The sequence below is a fragment of the Sardina pilchardus genome, chromosome 9 (assembly GCF_963854185.1).
Source record: "Sardina pilchardus chromosome 9, fSarPil1.1, whole genome shotgun sequence".
Classification (NCBI taxonomy): Eukaryota; Metazoa; Chordata; class Actinopteri; order Clupeiformes; family Clupeidae; genus Sardina; species Sardina pilchardus.
The window spans coordinates 21,829,994-21,845,926 of record NC_085002.1 but is presented as its reverse complement, the minus strand read 5'-3'; the positions used below and the strand labels follow the sequence as shown (position 1 = coordinate 21,845,926).

The window sequence follows — 15,933 nt, the reverse complement described above, 5'->3', positions numbered from 1 at the left end:
TCACTCATCATGACTGAAAAGATTACACAACTGTCCCTTCAGTTTGGACTGTGTACGAATGTACCATAATATAATTGCACAACATGGTGTACCACAAAGGTAAGCACTTGAGGCACACTTCATTTACGGCTGCAAGTGTGTTTGATGGCATGTGGCCATAAAATTAACATGGAACCCAGGTTGAAAGTGTCCTCTTAAGATGAATCTGTCATGTAGCTTACTAGCCCTATTCACAGGCCAGTTGGAAAATTAGTCTCATGTGTCTCCCTCTCAAAGTTTCAAGGTCTGACTTGCCACAGTACGTGTATTTATCTGACTGAATAGGTTTTGTGTTTGCGGAGGTACCTCTCTGGCGATGCCCCCTCTCTGCACTCTCCTCTACACTGACCTTACTTTAGCATCTCTGCCAAGTCTTACAGATTGTGTAGAATTCCGTCTGATTTTGGTTGTTAATTTGTCTGTCACATTCCCCTTTTTCTGACACATTCCTGTTTGAAATTCCTTAAAAAAAAAAAAAAAAAAAAGTTTGGGTGTTGGGGCAAAAACAAAACGCACATTTGCAGATGGAAAAATTGACGAAGATAGACTTCTAATCACAGATAACGTTGTCCTCCAAGTACCAATGGCATTTCATGAAGGTAGAAACATTAGCTAGTCACACCAGCTCTGGTTACACCAGTGGTCACCATCACCACACGCACAATTCCACGAATACAGCTCAAAACCTACATTAAATGCTCGCTGCTCGTGGTCTGACCGAGGCAGCCTGGTGGCACATACTCTGGTTGGATTTCTGATAGCTGTCTGTAAAAGCTTCGTGACGGCAGGTGAATTATTTAGCAGTCCGAGCCGCAGGTGTTTGTTGCAGAGGAGACGTGGCTCTCCAGCGGCAACCTGAATAATTTAGAGGCTCCCATCCTGCCTTTCCGTGAGTCACTCCCGAGGCTCGTAACTGTGAACTCTTGCCACGTCCATTCACCTGTTCACTCCTTGTGTGGACGAGGAAAATGCCACCAGGGTGCAGTTTACGCCCTCGGCTTTCCAGACTCCCCAACCCCTCAAGCTCTTTATGGCGTTCCCTGAAGGACACATGAAGGAGACTGTTGATGTACAGTATGGATAGCTTTAATCCAACGGTCATGGTTATCTGGTCAAGGTGGGATAAGAAAATGGATCCTAAAGGCTATTAAGTTTGTCTTGTACTCGGCAGTACACCTAAAGCAGCTCAGTTAGCAAGCAGTTAGTTTGTGGGCTGTTCTTATTCTCAACTTTTTCAGAACTTACACCAACAGATGTACATTGGCGAAGGGGGAAAATACACTAAATAACTGCTTCACAGCTCTGACCATGTACATCACAGTCCTTTATGTCAGAATCCCTTCAAAGGCCAGTTGACCGGAACTTCAACAGAATGCTCAATGAATCCTGGTGTTGCTTAAAAAAAAGAAAAAAGCAAACCAACATCAGATATGCCTTATATGTGTGCATTAAGTTTCTTTGAAATAGGCTACCTTTTAAATGAAACCGCTCAGGAGCCTGGGTGTGATGGTGCATATGAGTAGCAGGGACTTCGTGTGAACTTTGGTACACTGATGTTTAAGCGCGACGCTCCCTGGCAGTTGAGCACCTGTTTATGAGTGATGGAGTAGATATCAAAACCATTCTATTAAAAAAAGATGCTTTGATATGTATCTATTTTGATATTTAATATTTATATGAAGGCACTTGAATTATGGGGTATTTATTGTTGCTATTTAATCCATGACATTTCAGTCTTGTTACTTGAGAGCTAGATTAACATGACATGTTTGCAGTGCTTATCAGTAAAAACTAATTTTGATTTGAGAAGTGATGCTTACCCATAATGGCTTCCTTCCAGACTACAGTTACATTTCCCTGTAGTGAATGTACTGTTCTGACTTGAATAAGAAGTGGATTGATTACTTGCTTTTCTCTGCCAGACCTTTTTTTTGTAAGTGTGTGAGTGTATGTCTGTTAAGTGATTTTTCTTTTTCTTTCTTTCTTGGGGAAAAAAAATCAAATAAAACCACGGTTTGAGTCAGTCATGAAGCCCACTTCATGTAAGAGTAGGATGCAGTGGCTGAGATGTAGTGGCAGTGTGTTACCATTAGAGGGTACTGTTTATCTCCTAATCAGCTGATCAGGGTACAGCAGTGTCCAAGCTCTCCTCCGTCAGACTGTCAGTTACTCAAACAGGCCTTCTTCAGTTCACGAAACCCAAGGAGAGCGAGAGGAGGGGAGGGTGCTGGGAGAAAGTTGTATATACTGTAATAAAAAAAAAACTGTGAAAAAATGTGACTGTACGATGACCCTTCTCACTTCAAGTGCTTGGGTGAGTAACTTAACGTGTCAATAAATATTTACATTAAAATCATCTGAACCAATCCAGTGGTCTTTCACTTTGTTGAAGAGCATGTACTCTGAAATGACACTTTAAAGGAGAACCTCTCTGGTGTCAAAAGGGGCATCTGCCATTAGTATGACACAGTATACTTGCCCCACACAATCTGCTATATATGGCATAGTATACTTGCCCCACACAATCTGCTATTAGTATGGCACTGTATTGCCCCACACAATCTGCCATTAGTATGGCAGTGTATACTTGCCCCACACAATCTGCTATTAGTATGGCACTGTATACTTGCCCCACACAATCTGCTATTAGTATGGCACAGTGTAGAACCCCATGATCTACTTTAGATACACGCCATCAAGATGTGAGGGAGGGGGGTGGGCAGATTTGTTAAAGATTTGCTATGCTGCTGTCAAGATGCAGATTAGGCGCGCAACAACCATAGAGAAGGCCATACACAGGCCTACTGGGACTATGAATTTCTGAACAAATCCTAGTCCACTAGACATTTTACTACCATTTAGATTCTCTGAACACAGCTTCCTCAGAAACACCCTGACTTCCTCATGGAGTTTCCTTTTATCGCCTTCTCTGCCATTGCTGGCGGCACCCGGAAACCCCAGCTGGGGGAAGACTGCTATCGAGGATATCCTGCACCACACACACTCTCACACAACATCCTATGTTCACTCACACAGGGATGTCTGACCCTCTGGATGTGTCAGTAAATAGGGGAGGGTTATGAGGCTGCTTCTTTTTTACGGGATGTTTACACTTTAACTCCACGGTCCTCTCAATGGGGAAATTGCTCTGTTGCTAGTTTGGAGTTTTTTAAACACGGTTTTAAACTGGAGTTGGAGTTTAAAACTGTGTTAAACTACAAACTAGCGACAGAGCAATTGTATCCATGTATCCATGGCCTTAATCATAAATTAAAATGAATGTGTTGAAAACAACACATCTCTGTGCCAAGATAGGGCAACACAGTTTGTGTTGTTTCCAACACATTGCTTTTGTTATTTGTTTCACAGTGCAGTATGTATACAAAAAAAACCTTTTGTCTGATCTACACGAATTTTGCAATTCAATTATTTGTTTAAATGCACTGAACACGATTCTCTGCATAAGACACAACAATCTGACAAAGGTACATATTTTCCCTTTCAAAACACTGATGTTCAAAATGACACTATATAATTTGAACTATGTTAGTCTTATGGCAAAGTATACTAAATACAAAATTATTGATCCCTTGCGGATAAAAAGTAGAATTCTGATTATGCTTAAGTAGTTTTAGCTGCAGTGTTACATTTTGCAGAATATATGATGTTTTGGTGTGTGGTTTTGTGATTTGTATTTTGATAAAAGCAGCCTCGTTTGCAAAAATTGTGTTTAAGCTATTGGGGAAAACTAATTCCTAGTATGTCTTATTTGGCTGTATAGAATTTTGACACAATGAGCCAAATTCTGCAAAAACTTTGTATGCAATTAGGCAAAAACTGTGGCTAGATAAGTCCGTTTTTGGCTCAATCACCACATGGCACCGTCTATCCCTGCCCAACTGGCATCATCATATAATAGAATGGAACTATTTCACCCACCATGAACATTTGGTCCCATTGGGAAGTGAGAGTCATGTTGGATGAATGGGTGGGTGATGAGGATGCACTGTGAATCTGAATGACCAATTTCAATTTAGTGTGTGGTACGCCATCAGCTTGCGGTGTTGTCAAATCCAAGAACTATAGTGACCCCTTGTGGATAATCAATTTACTGCAAATTTAAATTGAAGCCCAACTTCTGTCACAGTTTCAGGGGAAAGTGGTTTATGTTGCACAAAGTCTTACAGCCATGATATGATTCCTCAGTAATCTTACATCATCTGCTACTCCAGAGGGAGTGCAAAGTATCTAATAAACACAAAAATAATGAATCATATCATAAGTATACTGTAGATACAGTGAGAAGAAAAGTCAGAAGACTTGGCTCAAGCAAACAAGCTTCACACATATTTATGCAGGAAGACTGGCTATTCAGTGCAGAGCAAAAACAAAATCACACAAACAAAAGACACAAACTGAGATATTACTGCAAACTGAGCACATCAGGTGTTTTTTTATTACTATTATAATATTTCAAAAACAAACCACAAACCTCTGAGAGAGAAAAAATTACTGAAAAATTTACAACTTTTAAATTACAGCTTTATAAACAAAATAAAGTCTGTTCTATTATATACAACAGCAGGTGCTACAACAGCGATCAGGACAGGGGGTTTTACTTGACCAAATTTTACAAATAAGAAAAAGGTCTTCATATATCAACTCCCTATACAGTACAGCTACTTTATGAGGTGCCAACACATATATCCCAGCACATTTTTCTTCAAATGCCTGATTTAACATTTTCTGATGCTTAAAAAAAAAAAAAAAAAAAAAATCGTTATAATTTTTATCTTTAAACTCTGCTAACTCTGAACTAGGTGTTATTTCAGTTTTACTGCAGCATGTACAGAAACTAATCTATATATGTGACACACAACTTCGGGGGGGATGTGAAGAGACAATCAAAGTGGCCGAGGAAGATGAGAAGACCTAACTGACACAAAACAGACACACAGATACACGCATGCTCGCACACACACACACACGCACGCACGCACGCACGCACGCACGCACGCACGCACGCACGCACGCACGCACGCACACACACACACACCAGTGGGTCTAACCGGAGCTCTCTCTCCCCCCTTCGCTGATGGCCTGATGCAGACACAGCATAGCATAGCAACACATCAAGTGCAGCCCCCGCCCCACAGCAGGAGACCAGGAGGTCTAACCCCCCACCCCACCCCACCCCCACCCAGCCCCTACATTTCACCAGACTCCCCTCAATCAAAATCAGTGCAAGAAAAAAAACAACAAAAAAAACACAATTTCATGAATGTGCCAACCAGCAGGTGATGAAGCCATTCTGCAGCGCCTCAGTGTCTACACTGAGTACACAAGGAGCACACAAGCACCACGCCAGGCAAAGAGCTTGCAGATACAGCCAACAGGAGCATGCCACTGGGAAGTGGGGGGGACGGGGGGACGGGGGGGACTTCCCTTCCTTGCCGGACAGACAACGTGCCGATCAGCTTCTGATCAGTGCTGCACATTCTGTGAGGTCGGGATTGGATCGAGTCCCACTGATCTCAAAACAGCAGAGGTGCGGTTTGGCAATGGCACTGAAACAGAAGAGTCATTGCCCGAAAAGCACAGAGCTCTGTTCTGCCACCTGACGCTTAGGCAACAGCTCTCAGCTCTTATCCCAGACTAACTCTTTACAAATACTTTAGCTTGTAGCTAGGCTTAAACCAGAGCCAGAGGCTTGTCCATATTTGGATGAGCACTCCTCAGATGAAAGATGACTCATCCCTTTTTGCCTTGTAGACTGAACTGGCTCACATACAGATGGTATTATTCTACCACAAAAAATACAGTCAATTCTCTGTACTTTCCAAACAATGCATACATACATACATACAAACAAACACACAAACAAACAAACGACAAAACAGCTTAATAAAAACACTAATGTTAACCTTAATGTTTACAACAGATATTATAAAAACCAATGTCAAATTCCATTATTTTGCATTAAAAATCAGCATTTTAAAAACAAATGAATTTGAAAAAAAAAAGCACAAACAAAAATATTACACCAGCCTCAACGGGGGATATTTTGATAAATCTGGACATATTATAAAGAGAACCTTCAAAGCTGGCTACTGTGTGTGCCCCTCTATCTGAGATACTTTATGTAAGCTGCACCTGGGTGATCTTGGTTTTCAATACACGGCAGAGTGACAGTTTACTGTCAGTGCACGTTGGAGAGAGAGAAGTGCCAGAAGGGTGGTTGAAATGGTGGTTATGGTGGGAGGTTTCATGACCTTGGCTGCAGTTGTGTCACATTTTGAGAATGAAGGGGTTATGTCAGTGAATGTTCGTGCGTGTGTGTGTGTGTGTGTGTGTGTGTGCTTGTTGAAGTGTGCCATTTTTGAGGAAGTGGTGTTGTGTATGATAATAACTGATAAATATAAATTTATTACTGCAACAGCTTCTCACCGACTGAAGCTTATATAGTTTTCTTTCACATACCAGCGCAGCAGGGAGATCTCCGAAGGATTAACTGACCCTAGAACAGGCCTGGCCCTTGTTCCGTCTAAAACTGGCCAATCAGCTATCGAGGACATCTACACAGCATCTGGATAACTCTCACCATGACTGATCTCAGCCTACGAATGCCAAAATCCTTTAAGGGCCCCCGTGTATCTATGAATGCATATTACACAAGAGTCTTTTCTTTTGAGGGAGACCTTACAAAAAACATCAGAACACACATGCACAAAAACATAAACAAACATAAACACACATAAACACACATGAATTAACACCAAATGACCCCCTCTCCCTGAACTCCCACCCCCCCCTCCCTCCCTGCTCCCCTCGGCCACACAGACACACACAGACACACACAGACACACACAGACACACACACGCACAGACGGTTTCAGTCAGTGAGCACCACCAGCTCTCCCTCGCTGCGCTCGCCCGTGTCGCTGTCGTCTCCCTCGCTGTAGGGCTGCCTCTGGGCCTCTCGCGCCCGCTCCCGCTCTCTCTCCCGCTCTCTCTCCCGCTCCCTCTCCCTCTCCCTCTCTCTGTCCCGCTCCCTCTCTCTGTCCCGCTGCGCCGCGTCCGCCAGGCCCATGGCGTCTCGGCCCTGGGCCTGGGCCTGCGCTTGGGCCTGCGCCTGGGCCTGGGCCTGCACCTGCGCCTGCACCGCCTCCAGGCTCCGGGGGGGCAGGTAGTGCTCCAGCAGGGCCGAGTGGAGCGGCAGCGACGCCAGGGAGACGGGCGTGCCGGTGTACGGAGCGTCGCTGGACGCCGCCGGGTAGTGGAGCGCCGGCTCTAGCTGGCTGTCGGGAGAGAAGAGAAGAGAATTAGAACTAGAAACAGAATCAGAATCAGAATCAGGGGTGGGTTGGCGGACGCGTACCTGGTGGAGTAGGCGGTGCGGTGCTGCTCCTGCCGCCGGCTCTTCATCATGGCCTTGTACTCGCCCACGCGCAGCCGCCGGCCCTCCACGATGCAGGTGCGCTTGGGCCGTGGCTTGTACTTGTAGTCGGGGTAGCGCTCCAGGTGCTGGCGGCTCAGCCGCGCCTGCTCCTCGTAGTACGGCTGCTTCTCCTGGTTGGACATGGACTTCCAGCGCGTGCCTGCAGGGGGAGACAGAGAGTCGCAGAGGTTAGAGGTGTGTGTGTGTGTGTGTTTGGGGGGGGGGGGGGCAGAGAGAGAGACAGAGAGACAGAGAGAGAGAGAGAGAAAGAGAGAGGGAGAGAGAGGGAGAGAGAGAGAGAAGGAGAGGACAGCAGGTGATCCCAGACCCAAAGAGCAGGAGATACACCACTGAGATACATCTAGTCACATGCCACATGCCATAGCATAGCCATGTAGCAGCAGCAGCAGCCTGGTCAGAGAGAGATATGTGGAAGGAGGACAGAAGGAGGAGAGCGGGGGGGGGGAAATGATGTGGAACAAAAAAGACAAAAAAGATTGAAGGAATGATAGAAAGGAGAGAGGGAGAGGAAGGGACTGAAATGAAGAGATTGAGAGCAAGAGAGAATGACACACACACACACGAACACACACACACACACACACACACACACACACACGAACACACACACACCAAGATTTGGAGGCGAAAGAAGGGACTGGGCATGTAGCGTGAGTATTTTAAGCAGAGCACAATGGAAAGGAATGCGAGTGTTTTCTCAGAGGAAAAGGAGGAGGGAGGAAGGCGAGGGTGGATGAGGTGGGGGTGGAAGAGGAGGAGGAGGAGGGGTGTTTTCCTGCTGCTGTGGAGGCAGGTGGCAGCTCCTGCCCCGCACTGGCCTGGGCCACAGGATCAGCAGGTGACACACCCCAAACACACACACACACACACACACAGACTACAAATGTTTCTGCCCGAATATGCTGAGCTTATGGATAAATGTATATTTATGTATTCATTTATTTTTTTAATCAGTACAGATAATCAAGAGTTATCAAACTCTTATTTGATTAATTTTCTGAAAATAAATACAAATAAATAAAATAAATAAATAAATAGCAATCCAGACAGATAATGGTTTTATATGTGAGTGCATGTGTGTGCATGTGTGTCTGTGTTGGTGCAAGTGTATCCATTAGCTTCTGTGGAATCGAGCTAACCTGTCTTTCAACCTTGTCTACCTATCAATCTGTCAATCTCGTCCGTTAATCCTGATTTGGCCACCCACCCAGCCGTCTATGAATTCTCTACCTGTCTGTCTGTCTGTCTGTCTGTCTGTCTGTCTGTCTGTCTGTCTGTCTGTCTGTCTGTCTGTCTGTCTGTCTGTCTGTCTGTCTGTCTGTCTGTCTGTCTGTCTGTCTGTCTGTCTGTCTGTCTGTCTGTCTGTCTGTCTGTCTGTCTGTCTGTCTGTCTGTCTGTCTGTCTGACTGACTGACTGCTGTGTGAAGCAGGCCCCTCCTGTCCTGTGCTGTCTCACTCACCCAGGATCTTGCTGATGCTGGAGTTGTGCATGTCGGGGCAGGCCTGCAGAATGCGGCGCCGCTCGTCTTTGGCCCACACCATGAAGGCGTTCATGGGCCGCTTGATGTGTCCGGAGGGGGCCGTCCGACTCTCCCCCATCCCCACCAGGCCAGACATGGACATCGTCCCTGAGGAAGGACACACGCACAAATGCCAACATTAACGGACAGTAATTATTATCATTCCTATATTCTTATATAAGTACATATTGCATCAGTTTATCTGGTCTTGATTCCCATCTAGAACCTTAGAAGTATTAATTATTAAACACTATAAGGAAGATACATTATACATTCAGTCTAACGAAAACACAGTAGCTGCTTTCACACTCTGCAGTATATGTTGATCTTTGCTTTCACACTCTGCAGTATATATGTTGATCTTTGCCAAACAAAGGTCCAACCCTTCAGGTGATTCAGATATGATGCTACCATGCCGACATTATGCGCCCATGTGTGAATGACACCGCCGTACATGAACAGAATCTCTGTGTGATTGAACTGGTTGAAAGTGGTCGAACACAAGAACATCTCCGCATGTTCTTCGCTTCGCACAAGCTCATTTACATCGGAAATACTAGGAGAGGAGTTTTATAACAGACAGCTAAGTGCGGTTATGTTGTTCAGATATACGGCCCAACCGTTTGACATCCGCAGAACATGCGGACTCACACCTAGATCTGAAAGCAGCTACTGATGTCCGCATAGAAAAGGCACCGAAGTTGTTAGTGTCTAATCTACACTATATCTGCCTCTCTGCTCTTCTTCAGCAAAATCATATAATTGCATTTATCAAACGTTTGCAAAGGCAGTTGTATATCTCGATGACGTAACAAAATTATGATCTAAGTTTTTACAGAGTCCTGGAAACCATGAGACACTGAAGCGAATCAGAAACAAGCAACAATAACACGGTGCTATAATGTCTGTGCCACAGCCGCTGTTGATCACCATGCAACTAAACATCACGTGCACACACACACACACACCCTTAGAGACCCAAAGGAATGTCTAGCCACAGAAGCCAAGGAGGGAGAGAGAGAGGGACTGTTTAAAGTAAAAGGGGGGGGGGGCAGGTGGCAGGTGTGTTTGATGGCCCATACCTTCAGAGTCACTGCCCATGAGGTCGTCCCGCACCTGTCGTTCCTCGGGCCGCTCCGACGGGGTCAGACGCCCACCCCGTGACCCTTCCTTGTAATCGCCCTGGAAACAGGCACCGAGGGCGACTTTCAGCACGTGCTTTAAAACATGCAGGATCACAAGATGACCACACACGCGCACACAAACACACACACACACACACACACACACACATCGCAAGCCACAAAACTTTATATAGCTATACAAGAGAGGGCATGTTTACCCCTTACATTCTCACACACATATGGGCACAGGCAGGAATTTCCATACGGTGCTCCCCTCTACTAGTATATATATACACATAATACACATTATGCACTGTAATCCAATAAGCATCATCACATCAGCATTTCAGCTGGTCCTGCCATTAGCATGCTTTATCAAATCAAGCTACAGGCACAATATTGACAGCAGATACCCTGTTGATACCGACAATGATTCCAACTTTCATAACATGGAAATGAGGACTACACTGTGAAGCTATGTGAAAGTGCAATGCAAATAGTGGCAGAGGAAGCTGTACAATTGTGCCTGTGAATCTGAAGTGTTGGTACAGTAGCCCCACAAAGAGAAGGGGAAAAATGGCCAGAGACAAAAAGATTCACAATGCTATTTCTGACAAAGGAGAGGAAATAACTGGCATATTATCTGCGGGCTGCTACTGTAGCAGCATGCACTGACAGGGTAGCAGCTAACAGGTGTCTGTACATCAAACAGGAGCCCGGCAGTCTGTGTGGGCTGTTAGTAGTGCGGAAATGTGTGTGTGTGTGTGTGTGTGTGTGTGTGTGTGTGTGTGTGTGTGTGTGTGCGCGAGTGCGAGCATGTATGAGCATGTATATATGATGTGTGCTTCACTATTGGTGTATTTACATCTTGAGTGAGTATTTTTGTGTGAGTGTGAGTGTGAATATATATGTGAGGGTGCCTGATCATGTGTACTGTACATGACAGTTGGGGGTGTGCATTTATTGTACACTTGAGGTGTGTGTGTGTGGGTGTTAGGGATAGGTAGGTGTGAGAGTGTTTGGGTGTGTGGGTGTGTAGGTGTGAGTGTGTGTGTGGGTGGATGTGGTATGATTGTGTAGGTGGATGTGGTGTGATTGTGTAGTGGAGGGGCTATGGATTCAGTGTGTGTGTGTGTGTGTGTGTGTATGTGTGTGGTGTGTGTGTGTGTGTGTGTGTGTGTGTGTTGGGTAAGGCTCTGAGGCCTGTGAGGGGAGAGATGGGGAGGGGGGGGTCTCAGCTTTCAAGTACGAACAGAGGCCTGGTGACAAACATTCAGCCCCAGGTGCCCTCAAGGAGCCTCCACTCTAACATGTGAAGTCTTGGGGTATGTGAGTGTGTTTGTCTGTGTCTGTGTGTGTGTGTGTGTGTGTGTGTGTGTCTGTCTCTCTGTGTGTGTGTGTGTGTGTGAGAGAGAGGGTGTGAAGGCCACTGTCGGGCCTTTTTAAGTCGTTGACTCACCGGCCTGGTCGTGCCGTCCCTCTCCCGCTCCCTCTGACCCCTGAGCAGCTGCTGCGCCTCCTGGATTGCCTGTGTCACCACGTCCCCCTCTCCCAAGAAGTCTGAGGATGGAGAGAGAGAGAGAGGGAGAGAGAGAGAGAAAGAGAGAGAGAGAGAGAGTTTGATGTAAGGGCTCAAGTGTTCTCTTGAGAGGATGGCTTTGTTAAGAGCAAACAAAAGCTACAGAGAAAGAAAAAAAGAAAGGAAGAAAGACAGAAAGACAGAAAGAAAGAAAGAAAGAAATAAAGAGGGAGAAAGAATAAAAAGGACAGAAAGAAAGAAAGAAAGAAAGAAAGAGAAAGAAAAAAGAAAGAAAAGAAAGAAAGGATGGAGACAGAAATAGAATGAAAATAAAGACATGTCTGGACTTTAAGTGCCAGGGGAATAATAAAAGAAAGCCAGTGAGAGAAAGGACTCGAGTGAGGGACGGAGGGAGGGAGTGTGAGGGGGGGCAGAACCCCTTGGGCTTGGACGTGCCTATGTACTGAAAGAGAAAGAAAGACAGGGAGAGGCAGTGAAAGAGAGAGATACTGAGTAAAGGGAGGGGGGAAGAGAGAGAGAGAGAAAGAGAGAGAGAGGCAGTGAAAGAGAGAGATACTGAGTAAAGGGAGGAGGGAGCGAGAGAGAGAAAGAGAGAGAGAGGCAGTGAAAGAGAGAGATACTGTGTAAAGGGAGGGGGGAGCAAGGGAGAGAGAGAGAGAGAGAGAGGGAGAGAGAGGGAAAGAAATACAGGAAAGAGAAAGAGCATGATAGAGACAAAAAGAGAGACAGAGGGCCTGGAGGCTTGAAGGAGCTTAGCGCGGAGGAGGAGGAGGGCGCATAAGGAGGTGGCGACACATTCTCCGAGGGCCTGTTGGCCCCTCCGGGCAGCGCTGGGAACAGGTTTGTCGGCACAGGCTGGTAGGGAGGGAGGGAGGCAGGCAGGCGGGCACCCACTGATCGGCGTGCCAAGGGAGTGGGTGGGGGGTGGTGATCGGGGCAAAGGGCTGGTGAGGGGCCGAACGGCAACTACACAATGGCTACCGCTGTACACCAGTCATACACTAACCATAACACTACACATGAGCCAGACAGACAGACGTCTGGCTATCGCTGGAATCGCCTCACTGATGGCAGTGAGAGTGGACGCATACAGTATATCCTTCTACAGGTGGTGTGTTAGCAACATTCATTTGCATACCATCACAAATGTCACACCAGTAATTACAAACACAAAAAAAGCTGTGGTTTGGCTCGGGAGCACTATAGCAAGACTGACAGAGGATTTTGGCTTCACACACACACACACACACACACACACACACACACACACACACACACACACACACATGAACCTTGCAACTGTTGCCGGGAAGCTTTTCTTCCAGAGGTATGTTCACTACAACCTCTTCTCAAACATGAAACAGAAAGAAAGCAGTGTTCTGAGTGAATATGACGTATGTGAAATGGAGTGAGAACGCACAAAGATTTGCTTGTGCGTATTCTGTCTTAAGTGTCACTGTGACTTTGTAATAACCCAATGTAAATTCCATTCCATAGATGCAGACAACGGAATGTTATTCTTGTGATCTAACTGGAAAAACCACGTTTTCCTCCAAATCTAGGCCACTTATTCAAAACATTTACTTACAAAACAACATGCTAAACTTTTAAGGGTAAATCCCAAAGACTACAATCAGACAATAATACTTCCTTAAAGCATACCACACCATTACACACAAGCAAAATATGTGTGTGTGTGTGTGTGTGTGTGTGTGTGTGTGTGTGTGTGTGTGTGTGTGTGTGTGTGTGTGTGTGTGTGTGTGTGTGTGTGTGTGTGTGTGTGTGTGTGTGTGCGCGTGTGTGCGCATTCCGTATTGTTTCATTCCAACTGTCAAAACCTGCAAGAGGCTTGCATCTGTAATTCTCCCCCAGTGTTCAAATTCTACCAAAAGTATGACAGCAAATGTGTGTGTGTTCAGATCCTACCAAAGGTATGACCGTAAATGTGTGTGTGTTCACATCCTACCAAAGGTACAGTATGACCGTATATGTGTGTGTTGTTGGCCTCATGCACATACTCAGGCTGAGGCGTTGGGGGCTGGGTGGGAGCTCTCGGGCCCTGTAACCGCCCTGCAGGTGTGCAGAGGCCAGCTCCATGGCCTGGGGGCTGGGGGTCTTCCCCATGTCCAGCCCCTTGGGCTTGGCCGTCAGGTTCAGAGGCTGGCTGCTCTCCTACGGCACAAAGAGAAAAACATCCAACTCAGTTGGTGAAAAGAGAACAAAATCACACACACACACACACACACACACACACACACACACACACACACACACACACACACACACACACACACACACACACACACACACACACACACACACACACACACACACACACACACACACACACACACACACACACACACACACACACACACACACACACACACACACACACACACACACACACACACGTGAACAGTACCACTGATAAGGCATGACAACAACTGCTGATCAATGGTGCTGTGCGCACAAAAGAGTGTGCGGTCTCCTCCACTTTATAATCTACGTTTATGCATCCTGCGACTAGCACCTCGCAAGAAACACACGTGTGCGTTGGTTTTCCTACAATACAATGGTGCTGTGCTACCACCAGTTTAAAGTTCGATCAGATGCATTGAGAAAGCATGGATAGTGTCGATCAGATCAATGAGAGAGCATGGATAGGCTACCTGTCAATCAGATCAATGAGAGCATGGATAGGCTACCTGTCGATCAGATCAATGAGAGCATGGATAGGCTACCTGTCGAACAGATCAATGAGAGCATGGATAGGCTACCTGTCGAAACGCTGTGCCACTGGACCGTTTCATGGACGCGGGGTGTGGGCTTGGGAGAAGAGGCATGGGGTACTCCACTACAGAGAGAGAGAGAGAGAGAGAGAGAGAGAGACACATCATCACTCAACACGCACAAGCCACTCATTTCCTTAATGCAAATGCAAACAAATGATTACTAAAAAGAGTAATCGATTCTGAGAAAAGGATCTACGACAAACCTATTTAAGCAAAACCAACAAACGTACTTATGGCGTATATACACACAAACACAGAGAGACGGACGGAAATAAACAAGCGTAGGGACAAACTTCAAAGAAACACTCACATAGGGACAAACTTCAATGAAACATTACTACTGAGCGAGAGACGGATCCGATGCAAATAATCTGTATTGTGGCAACAATAAGAGCGACAATATACAAATACACAATCATGGAGGTGACCTTGGGCTGTCTTGCGGAACCCCTCTGTGTCTGTCTGTATCTATCTGTATCTGTGTGTGTGTGGACGTGTGTGGGCACATGTCTCTGTGTGTGTTGATGCCCATCTGGCCGCTTTGTACCCTTTTGTCAAAAAAGACTTACAGTAGATAAACACTACAGTATTAGCAAAAATAAGTTTCAGGAAAATTTTAAAGAATAATAATAATAATAATAACTATCAATAATAATAATAATAACAATATCAAATGCCATTCATATTAACAAATGACCATGAATGTACAAATCATAACTCTGTTAGAGAACATTTACAGTAGAACATACAGAACACACATTTCTTGAAAGCCCCAAAACGATCACAAGAATGCAGAACATTAGGCAACCTGAACAACAGTTTTGACTGTGATCTCTTAGCGTTAATGGATGAGTAGCACAATATCCATAGTGTGTGTGTGTGTGTGTGTGTGTGTGTGTGTGTGTGTGTGTGTGTGTGTGTGTGTGTGTGTGTGTGTGAGAATGCACCCATAGTCACCTGGCTTGCAGGGGATGGGTTGGATGGGTAGGCCCATTTGGGCCTCAGAGGTGACGGACATTTGCTGGGCGCTGGGATGGAAGGCAGGGATCATGACGTAGGGCATGTTCACCTGCTGAGGCAGACAGCACACCACACACACACACACAAACACACACTCAGATCTCCCTCAAAGCTCGTCAAACAGCCAATAACATCATGTCTTACTACATACAACTACAAACAAACAGCCTCCAACATCATTACTTCCACTATGCAATTAGAAAGAAACAACTACGGACATCATTCCTTTGTGTGTGCAATTAGATCCGAGTACAGGCACATGGCCGATAATGAAGCCGGATAGTCCTACTACTACAAAAGGATTATTGAAATTAAAAAATGTTGTTGAAAATCGCCCTTAACCAACCCCAACCCCAACCCCAATCCTTAACCAGAAATGGTCACTGACAAAGAGTCAGACAAATGATTTGCTTATAATCTGAGCATCTGTAGGAAA

At 45.6% G+C, this 15,933-nt stretch overlaps 1 protein-coding gene across 6 annotated transcripts in view; it reads right to left on the bottom strand.

The window, feature by feature from the left end:
- Nucleotides 1-6,878: 6,878 nt before the first annotated feature.
- Nucleotides 6,879-15,933, bottom strand: part of LOC134093059 (transcription factor SOX-13-like) — a 26,636-nt gene continuing 17,581 nt past the window's right edge. For 3 of the 6 annotated variants that reach the window (XM_062546343.1, XM_062546337.1, XM_062546339.1), the window contains 8 exons: nt 15,435-15,549; nt 14,463-14,539; nt 13,701-13,854; nt 11,602-11,702; nt 10,101-10,236; nt 8,959-9,126; nt 7,418-7,637; nt 6,879-7,337 (listed from right to left, as the gene is read on the bottom strand). In XM_062546343.1, coding sequence (XP_062402327.1) covers nt 6,932-7,337; nt 7,418-7,637; nt 8,959-9,126; nt 10,101-10,236; nt 11,602-11,702; nt 13,701-13,854; nt 14,463-14,539; nt 15,435-15,549 — 1,377 coding nt within the window. In that variant the 3' untranslated portion in view covers nt 6,879-6,931. The remainder of the gene's footprint in view (nt 7,338-7,417; nt 7,638-8,958; nt 9,127-10,100; nt 10,237-11,601; nt 11,703-13,700; nt 13,855-14,462; nt 14,540-15,434; nt 15,550-15,933) is intronic. The other 3 variants (XM_062546340.1, XM_062546341.1, XM_062546338.1) reach the window with 3 other exon arrangements.